This window comes from Austrofundulus limnaeus, unplaced genomic scaffold, assembly GCF_001266775.1.
Source record: "Austrofundulus limnaeus strain Quisiro unplaced genomic scaffold, Austrofundulus_limnaeus-1.0 Scaffold11, whole genome shotgun sequence".
Lineage (NCBI taxonomy): Eukaryota > Metazoa > Chordata > Actinopteri > Cyprinodontiformes > Rivulidae > Austrofundulus > Austrofundulus limnaeus.
In genome coordinates, this window is record NW_013952413.1 from 3,118,293 (window position 1) to 3,136,349 (window position 18,057).

The following is an 18,057-nucleotide window of genomic DNA, read 5'->3' on the forward strand; positions in this document are numbered from 1 at the left end:
ACCATAGACTTTGTATGTAAACCTGATGCTCCTGATGCTGAAATCGCGTTTGGTGTGAACGCACCATTAATGTCTTGAAATATGTGTGTGCTGCTTTAAAGCCTGTTTTGACCACAAACTACATCTCCCATAATTTATGTTATTTATTTTTCCCAGGAATTGACGGCATCCCACCACTAGGTGAAGGTGCACACGGTTCAAGTAGCTGGAAGACGGCTCATTTTCCTGCTGCCCAGTTGTACTGAAAAGTGGGAATTTCCCACTTACAAGTCATATTTAAACTGGAACACCCCTCCAGTGGGAATTTCCTGTTGGAAAATGAAAGAATTCAGATTTCAAGAAGACAACTATTTACAAAAACTCATCAGTGAGTAAAACCATCTGAAAAAAATCTTAATTTTACTTTTAAAAGTATTTCTGTTATTTATTTCACTTTTTGTCAGTTGTACATATAGTACTTTTCAGTGTTTATAAGACGCCATGTTGAAACACTGTTTCTATGCAGGAAATACCATGTAGAGCTCAGTTATTGTTTGATAGTGCTCAGCCGTTGTAGTGAGACGAGGAACGTGACATTCAGTCCAAGTTAAACATGAAACCCTCTGTGAAAATAAGCTTGACACCCCTGTAATAAGTTCATTATAAAAGGGTCCTTTTAAACTATGTTTAAATAATGATAAAACACATTTCAAAACTTAATATTTAATAGAAATATGTGCTAGCAGCACAGTATTTTTTAGCGAGTTTGCATGTTCTCTCCGTGCATGTGTGGGTTTTCTCTAGGCAATCAGGCTTCCTCCCACAGATCAAAAACATGGCCGTTAGGTTAAGTGGTAAGTTTAAATTGTCCCTAGGTGTGAGTGAGAGTGAATGGTTGTTTATCTATACGTGTGGCCCTGTGATGGACCTGTCCAGGGTGTACCCCGCCCCTCGCACAGTGACTGCCGTGGGCACCAGTGACCCCTGTGACCCTGAAAGGAAGAAGTGGATGTAGATAATGGATGGATGGAAGGCTAAAATCAGTGAAAAAAAGACCTTTAATTCTATTTGATTTACAACATTKTTATGAATTATAGATGATAAATTCTACCAGGTTGTTAATTTCATCATTCATTTAAATTGTTTTAGTAACAGTGACAAAGACTTTAACTATTGCTGGTTGAAGAAACAAGAGCAATATGGCAAGACAAGCATGCATTTTTGTTCAATTGAGGTGGCTCAGGCATCTGGTTAGGATGCCTCCTGAACGCCTCCTTGGTGAGGTGTTCTGGTGACGTCCCACTGGGAGGAGGCCCAGAGGAAGACCCAGGACACGCTGGAGGGACTATGTTCCTTGGCTGGCCTGGGAACACCTTGGGATTCCCCCGGACGAGCTGACCCAAGTGGCTGGGGAGAGGGAAGTCTGGTTCTCTCTGCTGCCCCCGTGACCCGACCCGGGTGTGGAAGAAAACAGACGGACGGACGGACTTTTTGTTCATTTATTTTATTAATGTGTTTATTCATTTTACTAGGGGTGTACATCAAGAACCAAATCCAGAATTTCAGGACGTTTTTTTAGGTTACTGTCATTTAGTGCAAAATGTATCAATATGTGAGTTAGGCACTCAACTTTTGACATATAGGCAAACTCTAGTTTATTTTACAGCTGAAATTACTTACTGAGAATAGTGCAGTTGCTCGTCATTTTATTGAAGCTTGTTGTCCTCTTTTAAATTTATGTTTATAAAATAAACCTTATGCAAACTGTCTAAGACTGTTTTTGAACTCTTACCCTAGCAGGTAAAGTCTCAGGTTTGTTTTTTTTATCTTTATGAGGTTTTACTAATCCCATAGGTTTGTAGCAAAGGAAATGTATACACCTATAGACAAAAACTTCAGGGCAAGATTGTTTAGCCAAGAGGGGAAATTGGGGATGTCAGCAAGTTTGTAGGGTTCCCCTCTCTTGAATATTACTTAGTGGCACATTTTTTACTCATTTTTTTGTTATGACAAAAATAAATTATGTTTATGGAAGAATTCTTCCATATATGTTTCAGTTGCAACCCTGATTTTGTGAGCCAGTGGAATATGCAGTTTATGGTTGAACCGACAGGTGGCAGAAGCTTCGTTCTGCCATTAGAAATTAGAAGAAGAAGAAACTTGATGAAAGTAGGAAACAGAGCAGAAGAAGAAGAAGAAAACAACACGGAGAGTTGGTTGTCTGTTAACAAGGTTGCACCTTTATCTTTCAGGTATGTATGACATTTAGTTTATCTTAATGTGAACCAGAAGTTAATTTGAACACTTGCAGGACTCGTTTCGTGTTGGAAACAACCCCGCAGGAAGAGGAAACAAGCGCTAATAATAACAGCTAGTCCACTCACTGTTTGCAGCCTTATCATTATTAGCTGCTGTCGAGCTTAAACAGACGTTAACGCTAAAAGTACAGACTGAGTTGTCGTTTCATCGAGGTGCAGGACTTTATTTGGTTCAAATCTTCCTTAGATAGTCAGCTTCAGATGAGCTAATTTTAGCCACGTTTGTCATCATGCTTCCTCATGCTAACAGGCTGGCTGCTGCTAGCACACGACGTCTGTCGTAAAAACAAACAACTGCTTCATCCTGTCAGGTTAAAATGACATAAATACAAATATGTATTTAACTGTACGGTGGCTTCTTGTTTCTGCTCACTTTCTATTTGCACTTTATAAACGACATTATTAACTCATAAAAGCTGCGTGTCCTTGTGTCTAGCTCGTTTTTAAGCTTGAGTAAAATAACAGAGAGCACATATTTTGTTTATCGCTGCATGTGACCATTTGTCTTATCGATCTCTTCGAAACAACCTTCTCCTTCATGACGTTGCATCTGTTTATGAAATATTCATATACTTTGAGTTGCAGAACTACTGGCACGAAATTTTCATTTTTAAACGTGCCTCAAAGTGCCTGTAGCAACAAATTTTCATGATCAAAATGAATGCATTGTTGGAAAGATACCATTAATAACATATTGCAAAGTGATATGTCACGCCACATAAACAGTTGTTGAGATGTTCACATGCACAGTAACAGGAAGTGATGACAGAGAAATCCCTGCATGCAAACAAAGCATTGCTACATTGACTAACAACACAAACTGTGGAGAAGAATCTGATGTTTCTGTAGATTATTTTGAGTCACTATCAGACAGATGAAGAAGCGTCAGGATTAAAAAAAAACCAGGGAGTTCACCTTTTTAAAGAATTCCACTTTGTTGTCACTTCATGTCAACGCCAAGTTCAAAACAAAAAATATGCCAGTTCAATGACAACATGGGTAAAATCATGTGTTTTGTGCAAAATTTTATCAAATATTAAGATGTTTTCTTTCATTTTATGTAGTTGTAGAAAGTGTCAGTCATTTAACTTATTAGACTAACTCATATTTTCTGTCCATCAGTTTTCAGATTAAATGTTTTTAGCTGTACTTTGTAGAATCTTTGGTAAATGTTTTGAGGTATAAATGTTTTGTGGAGTGAAAGTGAATTTTACAAGAAAAAAATTTTAACATAATTTTATACTTTACTACATGTCACGACTTCCATGGTATGAAGATTTATGAAAAATGGACTGAACTCATAAAAACATAAAATAAAATTGGCTCTAAACTTATATAGCACCTTAAGCCCCATTGGACCCCAAAGCGCTTTGCACTGTCATTCACCCACAGATTCATACACTGATRGTGATAAGCTACACTGTAGCCACAGCTCCACAGCTGCACACTGACAGGGACGGGGCTGCCATGCAATGGCACCACAGAACCCTCTGACCACCATCAGTGGGCAAGGCGGGTGAAGTGTCTTGCCCGAGGGCACAACGACTGAAACGGCTGGAAGACTAGATTACAGAATGTTATAAAATCCAATGTTTGTTTAACATGCATATTTTTTCTCTCTCCATATAATAATAAACTTTTCAGAGCTTTGCTCAGACTGCTTTGTTTTATCTTGTAACTTATTTGTATAAAAGAAACTGGTACAAAGAATTATTGCTTGGGTGGCATTATAGATACAGTTTCTACATTTAATGTGTTTCGGTTTCTGTTGTGAATAAAATGCCTTAAAAGTCACAGTGTTCAGTAACATTTTATAATATTACAACCAAGAAATARAAAAAAAAATCAAATAAATTACTGTAGGATCAGTGAGCCTGAAATTTCTGTTTTATTACTTTTATGTTCTTCTTTTTATTTTTGAAGGTTACAGGTTGTGTGCTGTTGCTTCTAATTCACACTGATCTTGTTATTTTCAGGTGACTCCCGTCCACCATGTGAGCTGAGTGAAATCATTTTGACACTTTAAAGTGACTCGTTGTACCTGAGTCTTTCTGTGATGAACGCCAGTCTCACTTCAGTGGGAAACTGTTTGCTGCTGATTATGGATTTAGGAAATCCGGTTCTGTAAAACTCAAGCTTTGCAGCTTTTCATTCTGGCATCTGTACGGAACATGGAGAAAGAAACGGCTGAGAAAGAGATGGAGGATGAGGAGGTCTCTAATAGCGATTTGGCCTCAGAAGCCAGAGAGGCCGATGAGCACATGCAGGATGACATAACATCCCATCCTAAATCTCAGGAAACTCCAAATTTATTCACTGAACAAGACTCTGAAGGTGATGAAGAAGCAGAAGATAATGAATCCACAGAGGCTAAAGAGGATATGGAGGAGGTTCTGGATGAGTTTGAGCCCGACAGGAGGGAAGATTATGAGAACGCGCAGGTTATAAATCAAGAAGAGGATGAAGCTGCAAAGGAGCAGCACATGAATGGAGAGTCTGGCTGGAGGAGCATTGGGAGTGGAAAGAGGTGCAAATTAAAAGGCGGTGGATCCTTGTTTGAGCAAAGCGGTCAGGGTGCATTTTCTTCCTTTCAGAGAGGCAGTGTTATGTCAGGCGGCAGTCGACACAAGCAGACTCGCAGACGCAACCATCACCACCATCTGCAGAGCCGGGGTCGCAGGAGGACGGGCAACCAACTTTTCTTAGCTTTCAAAGAGATGCTTTCAGAATCTCTCAGCTTCTGGTGCATCTCATGCGTCCACATGTTGATTGAGATTATTGTAACTTTAACACACAATTGTGGAGTAGGTGTGGAGATGGGAGTTGTGAAAGTTTGCAACTTTGGGCAGCAGCTTTTAATGAAGATCAGCGATGTGCCTGGAATGAAAGCAGATGTCAGCCGGGTGTTGAAATGGATCAAATCCACAGGAAGTGACTTTGTGGACAGAACTGCGAGGTTTATGAAGTGGGTAAAGTCAGCTGTCTTGACTTGCTTCGGACTTTCCTGCGCTTTAGTGATTCTCAGCTTCCAGTGGGCAAAGAGGATGGTGGTCCGCATTGGCGGAGAAAGGGGGAAACGCTATTGGACGGTCTTTCAGGAGTCAAGGTTTTGGAAGAGACTGCTGTCCCTGCTGGACAGAGTCCGGAGGAGGTTCAGGAGAAGTGCTCACACTCCTCCGTATTCACCCGAGTCACCCGGCAGAGCAGGAAGAGGGGAGCCAGTCCAGGAGCTGGAACGACTTTTGGCTCTGGCTGAAGTACCAGAGGGCGAGCTTGACCCGTTTACAGTGCTGGGTGTGGAGGTCCACGCCACGGAGACGGAGCTGAAGAAGGCCTACAGACAGCTGGCTGTCCAGGTGAGGCAGGGATGGGAGAGAATCAGAAGAACTGCATACTTTTTTCTTTGCAAAAAARAAACCAAACCAAAAAGTGTTTTCTTATTTTACTTGAACGACCTTCTGTCCTCTGTTTGTTCTCTTTCAGGTCCATCCAGACAAGAACAAACACCCACGAGCTGGAGAGGCATTCAAAGTTCTGAGGGCGGCCTGGGATATCGTCAGCAACCCTGAAACACGACGAGAGTATGAGCTGTAAGTGCAAACATAAAATAATGTAGTCATGTGACCCCAGAACAACAAACACACATGTTCTTTTTAGTCTTTGTTCAAATTCTCAATTGAAAATTATTTCTTTTTTATGACAAAACCTTCTGAGTTTAGCTGGTTTAAAAAAAAAGCTTTGATAAAAAACCTCAAGTTGGAAATTTATTCTTCGTTCAGTGAGATGAATCATTTTTTTAAAGTGGGATTGTATTGACTTCTGTTTAATAGTAAATGTCTTACCCGTTAGAAGAATTTCATTTTGGAGGTTTCCTTAAAATTTACCATGAAAAACAACACGGACATCAAAGGTTTCATTTCAGTTCGAATAAATGCTTCATTATATTTTCTTTAGACAAAAATGTAAAAGTGGTAGTGGTATTTGCTTTAACTTGTATGAAACTTTTCAGGTTTGTTTTAGACTCTAAAACATAGAGGATGGAAGTTGTTGCTACTTTGAGTAAGGATTAGTTTGAATCTCAAATTTAAAAAAATCTCTGAATCTCCACATAAAATTACTCTTATTGCGTCTGCAGGTAAGATACTTATTACTCACAACTCAACAGTCAAAAGACTGAAGTTAACCTTTTATAGATGTTTATCTGCGTGTGATGTTTCTGCTCTGGTATCATCAGTCACTTGTTTCATTTCCTCACAGGAAGCGCATGGCAGCAACCGAGCTCTCCAAGTCAATGAACGAGTTTCTCACTAAGCTGCAAGACGACTTGAAGGAAGCCATGAACACTATGATGTGCACAAAGTGTGAAGGCAAGCACAAGTATGTTGCTCCACACCCAACATCCCTTCACTGCATCCGTGTCATGTCCTTAAATGAGCACCGTTACTCATCCTGTAGCTGAATCACGTCTTGTGCAGTAGACCTTCACCTCTGTGGTATTTTCTTTACGTCCCGTGTGTGCAGGCGGTTTGAGATGGACCGAGAACCCGCTGAAGCCCGCTTCTGTGCTGAATGTAACCGTTGCCATAGCGCTGAGGAGGGAGACCTGTGGGCCGAGTCGAGCATGTTGGGCTTACGCATCACGTACTTCGCTTGTATGGAAGGAAAAGTATATGATATAACAGGTGAACAACAGCTTTTATTTATCACTTTTCTGGCTTGTTCCTTTGTAGCACACGCTAAATACCTCCTCTAGCTTTCAAAGACCACTTGGTATTTGGGTTGTGATGTTTTCACAGTTTGAATACAAAAAAAAACTTCTTGACTAATTGTTTCCATCCAGAGAACTGAAAGTTGAGACTTTATATATTACTTGAGCTTTAAAAGCTCACATTGATGTAAACAAAGATGTTGAACGTCACATCTGGCTTTAACAGACACAAAAATGTGGGAGGAAGTCCCAAAACCAGACATTTTGGCTGTGAGTGAGGAAAGTTTGTGTGAGATGTTTAAGTTTTTACAGTTGTGGTAAAAAGGAAGTAYAAATTCTTTGAGTTTTAACATTTCATGTACAGGATGTAAAAGTCATTTGGTTTTAATCTTGTAAATGTGTTTTATAAATAAACATTACCTCGGTATTACCTGTAAATAACTTAGTTTATTAAGGTTTGGAGGTATTTGTTTCTGCACATCCAGTGTTGTATAAAGTACCTCAAAGTGATACCAAAAAACTACATTGGTAAATGTTAAAGTCTCATTTAGGAATATTACTTAAAAGTATCTGATATTTTTGTACTTAAGTATTAAAAGTAAAAGTATTAATTTAAAATGAGCAGTTAGTTTTACTGTAATGACATTTATTAGGAGGTGACCTCCCCAAACAATACAGAAATAACTATATTGTATTAAAATAATTAAATTATGTTAAATTTAGGATGCACTAGTCCAGCTGTTTCAGTTTATATACATATATCAAGGCTGCACAAACCTTTTCCCCAAAATGAAAATCTATCCGAGGGCTGCGGTCAAATGCAATAATATAAATGAAATACAAATACTTCTTAAGTGCAGTCCTTTTATTTTAATGATTATGTCCTGCTGGAGTGTGACATGATTTGTTTGTGTACAAACTAATACAGTATCAGAATTTTATATATTTATACATCTCATTCAACCACAATTAAGTTCACTCTAGGAGGCACAATTTATATGCAGTGAATTTATATTTTCACAAGCTGGAATGAAAACAAGCAAAAATGAAATAAAAGTAACAACTTTCTACTTGCATTTTTAAAAAAATGTAGGGAGTAGAAAGTACAGATAATCGTGTGAAAATTTAAGAAGTAGATGTAAAAAAGTAGTCTGAAAAATAAATCACTCAAGTAAAGTACAGATACCCAAAAATCAAGTACAGTAACAAAGTATTTGTATTTAGTTACTTTACAACTCTGTGCACATCCCTTTTAAAAACCCACCCAAACATTTCAGTCAGATTGTGGTCTGAACTTTGACAGGAAATCTTTCAACACTTCGACTCTTTTCTTTTCCACTTCAGCAAAGTGCCAAGACTTATAGTATTTTAGCCTTTCTTGTTGAAAAAGCTGCTTTTTTTGCCTTTATTTTGATTGTTGTCAATAAGTGACTTTCTGTGATGTCATGTTTCAGAGTGGGCCGGCTGCCAAAGAATAAGCATTTCCCCCGACACGCACCGTGTACCGTATCACATCTCCTTCGGTTCAAAGAACAACAGCAACGCCACTCGACACAGGTACAAAATGGACACAAATGAGTTGATTAGAACCAGGGGTACTCCTGCCATCACCTTTTTTAATATATTTGAGAAATATTTTTRTTTTTTAAATGCCCAAGTTTGGCTGTATATGTTTTCTGTTCTTGTTTCCTCTTGCTCTGCAGGATTTTGGAAAATTGAAGACCTTAGGAGGCATTAAAGCATTAAATTTGAATCTCAGTGGCTTTTAAAAAAAAGAAAGAAAAGATGAGATGAATGGTTTTGGAAATAGGACTCACTCATCAGTGATTTCTGCTATGAATTATTACTGTTTTATTGGCAGTGGAGCAACATGCAGCAGAACCTGTTTAGTAATTGTTTCCGGTTGCTCGGTGTGCAGTTGTTGGAAGATTGGGTGATTTCTGCAGAAATTTGTTGTTGCTCAGTGTATTTAAGCTCTTTACACACATTTGCCACCACCATCTGTGTGTGAAGAATAAATATTCTGCAGCTGTTCGCTCTGTAGAGCCTGTTTGTTGTTCCTGCCTAATATAAATGTTGCTAATTGTACAAATGTAAACTGGAGTTGACCTCAGTTCTGCCTGAGTGTTCTCAGCCTGTGGTATTGTAGATTTGAATGTAATGTGATAACAGAGCAGCGTCAGCTTGTTCCATTAGCAGATCGTACAACTAAAATTAAACAAGGAACGTAGTCAACTAAACAGTCCAGCGTCAAAAAATAAAGGTTATATTTTTAAATTACTTAAAAAATGAAACATAGCTTTAAATACTAACACATGTAAAAAGTGCCTCAGTTAAATGGACTTCTTTAAAGTTCATTTATCTAAAGTAATTCACCAGAACATGCATGATTCTGTCACATTCAGTAAAATGTGAAGGCTGTGTGAAGTGTAGACTGCTCTGATTGGATCTTTGTTTTTAACACAGGTTCTGTAATGACTGGCATGTTCATAAACATTTAATAATTATAAATAATTCAGGTTTATTGAGGTTGTTTGCCCTGACTTAGTTACATAAATAGAAAACTGAAGGGTGTGCCTGACTGATTCAATATTTACATCAGTGTTTTGATTATAGTTTATTATATTCTATGCAGTTTATTTCATGACATGAAGCTGATTCATGTTCTGTTTACTGTGGGAGCATCTGTCACTGATTTAAAAAAAATAATCCTGTACGACATTTGTATTTTTTCAGAAAAATAGGTTTATTTTTATAGCTGATTGCAGCTTTTTGTTATATTAGTTTTGTATTAATTCCTTGTTGTTGAACAGTCATCCAACTGGCAGACATTAGGTTTTGTTTAAGATATTTAATTTTTTAGTTTTGCTATATTTAAAATGTTCACAATACATTTTTTTTTCTGTTTTCCCAGAATTAGTCTTGGATCTGTGTTCAAACACGTTCTGTTCACAACCTTCCCTCTCTTAGTAGCACCTCATTTATTTTATGTATGGATGCAGTCACGTGACTGTCTGTGAAACCAGAATGAAAACATAGCTTCACGTTAAGCCACTAAGAACCCTCCCTCTCTGAACTTTGTGTTTTTCATTGCAGAACCCCCTCAGAGCACGCCAGTGGACCTTCGAACCCGGCCGACCTGCAGGACTTCTTCAACAGAATGTTTAARGGCGGACCGCCCAGTGACATGAGCGCCAATGGGAGCTTCTTTCCCTCAGGTCCGCCGCCTCATCACCCGCCCGGCGCCGGAGCGAGCCCCTTCCCCCCTGCCCCGGGTCAGACAGGTTTCTACATGCCGGGGTCGCAACGGCCTGATTCCAACGAGTCTTGGGCCGAAAGCGGCAAGCCCCCCAGAAGGAGAAAAAAGGTCCGCAAACCCTTCCAGAGGTGAAGTCTGTTTACTTTGTGTCAAAACAGCATCGTGTGTGGGGGTGGGGGTGGGGGGCACACAATAAACACAGGGCCATGCTTGTCTCTCACCTGCCTGTTGGCGTGCCAAGATCTGAGAGGATTCGTGAGTCTGAGGAGTCAGATCAGCCAGAACAGAGACTGAAGAGGAACCTTTTGAGTGAGAGTATTTAAAGCTGAAGAAGTGGCAGTGACGGTGCTTTACCTTTTTATTTCACCTTAATATGTTGTCAGTCTTACAGATGACTGTAGCCTTTAAAACTGAAGTCCTAACGATGCTGTAACAAAACTGTTTGTTTTTATAACTTCCTGCCAAATCCACCGTCGCATGATTTATTTACTTTAACGCTTCAGTTTTCTCACTAATGTTTTGTACAAGTTGCGGTTGATGAGAGGCTTACGTTTGCTGAGATTTATCGCTCGCTATTCCAGAGAAATGAAGATAAGAATCTGGGCAGCTTCACTGTGTCAGTGTTTGTGTGTGAATCTGCTGAGTTGATCAGAACCAGCCAAAGCAGACAAGTCTGAACCACACTGACAATGACTCAGCATTAATAGCGAAATTCACAAGTTTTTACGTTCAGAACATCGTTAACATTTCTTTCATTTTGCTTTTGCTCTCGTCGGTGAAATCACCTAAAAGCACCTCGTTTATGCGATTGCAAGTAATTAGGGACTAAATTAGCATCTTTCTTGGGCGGTGCAACGATTTTGTTGGTCTTGCTGGTGTTTCCAAAAAATTTTATTCAACATTGCTTAAAAGATAAAACTGCCTTGTACATTTCTTTTTCTCTTTTCAGTAGATAAATGTAGCTTTTTTAATGCGATCTTTGTCTTTGCCTTTTTTTTTTGTTACTTTAAAAACCTTTTAAATGATGAAACACTTCTATCACTATAATCAGGCTTAAGTCATCATTTAAACTAAAATTTTAAATTAAACTAAATGAGAATTGTGACAAACTTTAAAGAAAATATAAAAGTTTTACAGATTTGTAAAGCTGCTTGAACTGTAAAGGTTGATATCTGATAGTTATAAATCAGAAGTAAAGCTCATGAATGTTTTTTGCACTAATCTGATCTTTGCTGAATGTTCTCTTTTCTTTGTGAGCACTATTTAGTTTTTACGCTAAAACACAAGATTAAACAAAGCAAATTGTTTTATTGCTGCTGCAGCTGATTTTCAAACCCCTGTTATTCTCCAAAGTCCAGCTTGTTGGGTTCAATTCGTTCCAGACGTTTCCATCAGTTTCTCATGTTGTGCTACAAATGCTCATTTAACTCCCAGTTCATGTGGTTCAGATTTGAATTGTCACGGGTTTGCAGAAAATTTAATGGAAATCCTGATTTAACCAGTGTTCAATTTGAAATCTTGAAGAATTTTTTTTTTTGCCTAGAAATTACTTTGATTTCAAGTGCAGCTTCCATAAAGAAACAGCTGCTGTTTATGTTTTGGCTTGAGGATTTGGAGAGTTTAACGATGAGGAAATTGTTATGAGGCATTGGATAAAGGGTATTTTTTTTAATATATTGGCATTTGCTCAGAAGTTTTGTTTTTTTGTGTGTTGTCCTTTTTTTTGTCTTAATTTGCACACCCACCACTTTCATGAACATAAGAGGGATTTTGAACTGTCATCAGCGATTTAGCCAAACCAGACTCCTCCAGCTGCAGCTGAGTAGGAGGTGTAGCTCACTAAGCTAACAGCTCACTTGCAAATGAAGATATTTGTGTTGGTCAAATCCCAGAAAATATCTTCTGCTTGCACAGCCATTACACTCGGAGCAAAACACGGTAACGTTATTGTGATATTTTAAGGCACAAAGTGTTGCAAATGGTTGTTTTGTTGCTCGTTGAAACTGGAACGCTTTACTTCTCTTTTGTATTTGGTCGGTTTCCCAGACATGAAGTGAATTAGTAAAATTTGAAGACAAATCAATCCAGAATTGAGTTTGTTTTTGCACAATTAAAGCGATTGCCACAAGAAAAAAAAAATCTGTAAAATTTATCTGGAATAATCTCTGTCCAAAACAAAACAAGAGCTCTGTGCAGTTTTAGCTTCATATCAAATGTCATTTTTTAAGTTCTTGTTTGATGCTGAAGAGCCACGCCGAAGTTTGTTTTTCCACCTTTTTGTGACTTGAGAATGTGAAGTTCTGTGTGTTGCAAAGGTAGCAGTTCAGCTTTGAGAAATATGTGAGAGTCCACTCTTCAGAAGTGTTTTTGTTCCTCAACAGAATATGCAGAGTTATTGCAAAAAATAAAATAAAATTAAAAAAAAAATCAGACAATCATCAGGGGTTTTTTTTGTAGAGAATTAAGAAGTGAGTTCTTGACTGATGAAACAACAATGTTGGGTTTCTTTTCCCTGCTCTCTCTGGTTTTCAGAAATAAAGATGATTTCTTATATCTACACTGTTTCTTTTTCTGCTTATTCATGCATAACTTATTCCAGTTTATACTATGGCATAAAGAAGTTAACACATTCACTGGCAGAAACTTAATTTGACTACAGAACCTTGTAGATTAGTGTTGGAGTTTAAAATTCAAATACTGCATTAATGGTTATATAGCCCCTCCCCCTTTTGATTGACACTTGTTTTGAACAACCGGGTTGATCTGGGCTCCCCAGAGTCAAATATATCATCCGAGTGCTGACTTACTTGGTATAGTTAGAGTAACTGTGACTGCTGAGGTTGTCAGTGTTATAGAGAGACCAACCTTTTTGTTGAAGAACAGCATCTAGTTTAATTTTGCTTTACTTTTTCAAAGTGCTTTAGTAAATTTTTTGGGGATATTTAAAGGTCTTGGAACGGTTTCTGTACAGAGTAAGGACTTGAACCTGCTGACAGATGTTTAAACAATATTTGAAACCTGTTGCAGAAGTACCATCATTTCATCTGGCCTAATTCTGAGTTTTCCTGTGAACACACCGTAAAAGAACTCTGTTTTACTTCATTCTTTTTCCTCCCTCCACTCTCTGACCTTTACTCGACTGTTATGGCAATGAAAACTAAGGCAGGGCACCTGTAAATGTGCTCCTTACAAGGAGTTGTTTCAGAGAGCTGGAGTCCATCAGGACTTCATCTTTTGTCTTATTACGGCTGGATTCAAAACCAGAAACTTAAAAAAAAAGTCTGCTGTCCCAAACAAAGCAGCAGCTGTGGGTCAGTTTGAAGTAATTGTGTTTGTTTAATTACATTAAATTGTGTAGTTTCATAGCTGTCCAGCAGCCAGAGCTCCTTCAATATTAACATCTCTTTCTCCAACACAAACGACTCATCAACATCTATTACAGTCCCTATAAAAAGCATTCACCCCCTTTGCATGTTTTATTATTACCATAAACCATGGTCAAAATAAATTAACCATTAATTTATGACAGCAATAAAACCATAAAACATCTACAGAGGTGAGCACTTTTAATTGGCATAGCCTCTAACGTTAAGACAAATCATCAGAATAACTTTTTATTTCACATAAAAGAACAAAAGAAAAGCTGAAAACTAAAAAAACTTGAATACACTCATACATCACATTTCCTGCTCTGCACCATGAAAACGATGCAGTTAGAACAATAAAGTAGATGATGCTATATTTTACCCAAGTTTGCTGACACATAGTTTTCATTAGATTTAAATAAGTCAGAATATTTAATAAGTAACGTTGTTAAGTGGTTTGTACATTGTGGGACAGAGTCGCAGCAAAATAAAGTTTGAAGTTTCAGATCTTTCCTCCCCAACTTGAACAGCAGCAAGCAGCCTTTTCTGATTTACAACGGTTTTTCTGCAGCATAATGAGGATTAATCCTCACTTGTCCTAATTATGGCAACAGTGTTTTCACATTAAAATCTTCATTTATCAGCTTCCAGTTATTAGGCTACAACCTGCTTAAGTCTTGGGAGGTTAGATTGATGTATTTTGGGTAAAAAAAATAATAAAAAGTGTCAAATAATGCATGGAGCATTCTTTTCTTAAAAAACTAAAACAGAAGGTCAGACCAGAACCACATTGTTTTAGTAGCTTTATGCTTTGTAAAGTCAGGCTAAAAGAAGAAAGCCCTCTGAACTGCATATTTAAATTCTCACATCCCATTTTTTAAATATATTTATAACTAACTTCAACACTTACACTATTATATTTGACCTGGTTTGTGACTTTTTTTTATACTTTTAGAATAAATCCATCAAACACCTATTATTAAGGATCATTGCACTCTGTTACTCAAAAATAAACCTACTTTTTTGTACTGTAACACATTGTTTACCACTTGTAGCATCTTCAGCTTGGAATATATTCACACTCGCACAAATATTAAATATATATTACAAAATATCTATTCTGTTACGATTAAAATGTGTTGAAACGTTTACGTTTCTGCTCTTTGATGCGGCTCATTTAAGTGTCACATGAGCATCAGGGATATGTGTCATGTGGCTAAAGGCCCTGTCACCAACATTTTAGACAACTTGTGAAAATTTTATCCAACTCTAAAGATGTCTACATTGAAAATGGAATTAATAAAATCTACTGGAACTCTTTGGATGTATACATACTGTGATGGTAGTGATATGATTGAATCGATGAGTGAAAAAAATGTTCATAAGTTGGCAAAAGTTGTCTAAAACATTATAGTTTTGGACATCTTAGCATGACAGGGCCTTTAGTTGTGTTAATGCACACTATGCATCCATTAAAAGGCACCATGCTAATTGTTTTAATTTTACACTTCCTAAATAAGCCTGAGGACATCAAGTCTTCAGAGATGTTGATGGTGGTGTTTATCTGGCTGTCAGGTCACATTCAGCACATCTGTTGAGGACGGTACTAAAAAACAAAATACTTTGTCTCACACATCTTCAGCTAAAATACTGTAGAAAATATGAACTTAACATTAAAATCTTTCACCTACAGTTTTACTTTCAGAGACGTGAGGATCCTGCGGAGCTGAGAAATGTCTCGATACGCCACCAGGCCACCGTGGTTGGCCCAGCGCTCTGCTCCGCTATGCTTAGTGGACGGCTGGTGGTAGGTCAGTTCTGTTTCCTGGCCCTGTGCTCCACAGTCCGACTGCAGGCTCTTAGTCAAGTCCACCACGCCGCCTCCGAGGGCTCGGAGCAGAGCGTGGGGGGCGCAGGAGTCCCACTTGAAGGTGCTCCCCTCTGACAGGACGTAGGCGTGAGCCAGGCCCTGGATGACGCACAGGATCTTGTACCCGGCTCCGGACGCGTACATCAGTTTGTCGGGGCCGCACAGAGAGGTCAGCGCCTCCTTTACCGCCTGCTTCTCGCTGGAGCTCAAGACCACAGACGGACCGCGGTCCTCCTCTGCTCCGCCACCGGGCCGCGACACCGAACAGACGTTGACACCGCCGCAGGACACGCCCCAGTACTGCTTTCCCCTCCACCTGAGAATGTAAAAAAAAAGATCGTTCAGGAGAAAAATGTGCAACAACAACRAAAAAGGAGTTTTTCTGGAGTCTCAATGCAAAAACCTTTGAGACAACGTGGAACAGAAATACAGAAAGTGCCATCAAATTTGTGTAAAGTCTTAAAAAAAAGTTAGAATACTGATAAAWGTTTAGTTTTTTTTTCTTTAACAACCAAAAAGCAGACATGAGCCTTCTGAGAACGACTGTCCCATGAAGACAATCAGCCATGACTAAACCTGCGAAACGAGGTTTTTCTAAGAGAAATATTTGTGAGCTGGTTGAACTCACCCGCCGCCTGCTGGGTCTTTGTGGTGGAAKGGCTGGTTAATTACACCCATGACAGGTTCACCTGTGCTGCGCAGGTAAACCCCGATCAGAACCAGCGCACAGTGCAGACCAGAAGGACACAGGTGCCCCTCCTTCAGCACCTCCTCACGACCCTCTATATACTGACTGGTGGCATCTTGTTTAGAAAAAAAAAAWTTAAGACACTAACGTTCATCTCTTGTAAATCTGAATTAGATTTCTGATGAGACGTTTTCTACCTATGGGGTCGATCCAGATGCCGAGCTCGGACGGCCTGAGGGGTATCGTCATCCTGTCGGCGTTGGCGTCGATGGTCTCGGGGTCTTGGTGGATGGCTTGAGCCAGCAGAGACGCGGCTGTGTGGTCGCCGTCTAACACCGTGGCCAGCAGTGTCGCCGTTTCCTCCTCGGTGCTGCACACAGTAACCGTCACGCTCTCACCTGTTGACACAGCGTCAGCGTCCTGACACATCGACTGTTTGAACAGCACGACTCAGTCAAATGTTTGAACAGGGGCAAGACGAAGCGTTTGCCCTTTGTTCAGCCAGAACACAAATACATCAAACCTATTTTTAGCGCTAACTGTATGTTTAAATATTACTATGGAATTACCAAGTCCATTTTCAAACTTGTTGGACTCCTCTCCGTGGATGAAACCTGCCATTTCAGGGAACTGCACAAAGCAAGACACATAAATTAAGTCCAGATCCACTTCATTCAATCTGCAGGATCACCCCCCACCCACCTGAGCGCCCACGTCGTGCCGGATCATCTCCTGGATCACCACATCTGCCAGGGTCTTGAAGTCCTGCACAAACTTCTTGTTCTTGTCCTCTCCCGTCTTCTCCTGCACGAGGAGCTGGAAAAGGAGGGCCTCCTGTCTGCAGACCCGAGCCACGTTCGCAGCCTTCTCTGACACCCGGAGCAGCAGTCTCAGAAGATCAGCCATGCCTGGACCAAAAAAAAAAAAAAAAAAAAAAAGAGGCCAGGAGGCTGATGAAAACTGTGTGATAAAAAAAAGAGAGGAGGAGGGAGGTCAGATTTGCACGATGTGTTAATAATAGCCTCAAAATGAAAACAGGGCATCTCTGGAAAAAGAACAGAGTAAAACCAAATCCAAATAAAACCTGTAAAATTATTTATACCTTTGACAAACAACCTATAGAGGAGTTTCCAGTCACTCCACAATGAGATAAAAATACAAGTGTTTATAAGATAAACTGTTCATTATTCTATTATTACAATAGCACAACCTCTGGAGATGGAAACATCCCTCCATGACACCTAAATATTTAAATTTCAAATCATGATTTATTTTGACCTGTTGTTGTCCACAGAGCCACTTCTACACTCCTCTGCTCCCCGAGGATCATTTTAAAACAGCATACAGCACAAGAAGCATTAAAGAGGGAAAACAACTGGTGAAGAAAAAACAAACCTTTACCAGCTGTGAGTGACACACCACCTTCTCTCGGTCGCTGTGTTTTCCTGTCAGACACTGAACGCAGACCAGCTCTCAGTCAGCGGAAGGGTTCGGAGACGATGCGGACGCTCAGAAAAATTCAAATATTTAAGCTTTTAGTTGATTCTGACAGCTGTCTGCTCTGGTTTCTGTACGCTGAAGGACGCCCTGTTCATGTCTGGAGAATAGGAGGTGCGGACCAACGACGCAGGCGGACGGAGAGGTTTAACGTAGGACAACCCCGGAAGTGGAGCGCGGTGCGTTCACGTGTCGGTGAAAAAAACAAAACAAAACTGAAACTTAATCATTTTACGTGTGTCTTGTTTAAATACATATAATAACGGAAGTATTATGTTCCAAATTTGTGTGTTAAGCTGTGTAAATACAAAAATGCATTTGTAAAATTTCATTTTGTGAGGGAAATGAATATCCAAAGCAACCTGGCTCTATT

General features: G+C 39.3%; 2 protein-coding genes across 2 annotated transcripts in view; one reads left to right on the top strand and one right to left on the bottom strand.

The window, feature by feature from the left end:
• Positions 1-2,139: 2,139 nt before the first annotated feature.
• On the top strand, positions 2,140-12,392 carry dnajc14 (DnaJ (Hsp40) homolog, subfamily C, member 14). Its single transcript, XM_014002031.1, has 7 exons — positions 2,140-2,231; positions 4,274-5,653; positions 5,781-5,887; positions 6,555-6,674; positions 6,819-6,979; positions 8,460-8,562; positions 10,102-12,392. The coding sequence occupies exons 2-7, from the start codon at positions 4,469-4,471 to the stop codon at positions 10,394-10,396; spliced, it is 1,971 nt and encodes a 656-aa protein (XP_013857485.1). The 5' UTR covers positions 2,140-2,231; positions 4,274-4,468; the 3' UTR covers positions 10,397-12,392.
• Positions 12,393-13,580: 1,188 nt separating this feature from the next.
• inpp1 (inositol polyphosphate-1-phosphatase) overlaps positions 13,581-18,057 on the bottom strand; it is a 12,735-nt gene continuing 8,258 nt past the window's right edge. Inside the window, exons 3-8 of the mRNA XM_014002032.1 lie at positions 16,890-17,095; positions 16,757-16,817; positions 16,385-16,585; positions 16,128-16,302; positions 15,321-15,815; positions 13,581-15,235 (exon numbers count right to left, since the gene is read on the bottom strand). Of these exons, the coding sequence (XP_013857486.1) occupies positions 15,190-15,235; positions 15,321-15,815; positions 16,128-16,302; positions 16,385-16,585; positions 16,757-16,817; positions 16,890-17,095 (1,184 nt within the window). The 3' untranslated portion in view covers positions 13,581-15,189. The remainder of the gene's footprint in view (positions 15,236-15,320; positions 15,816-16,127; positions 16,303-16,384; positions 16,586-16,756; positions 16,818-16,889; positions 17,096-18,057) is intronic.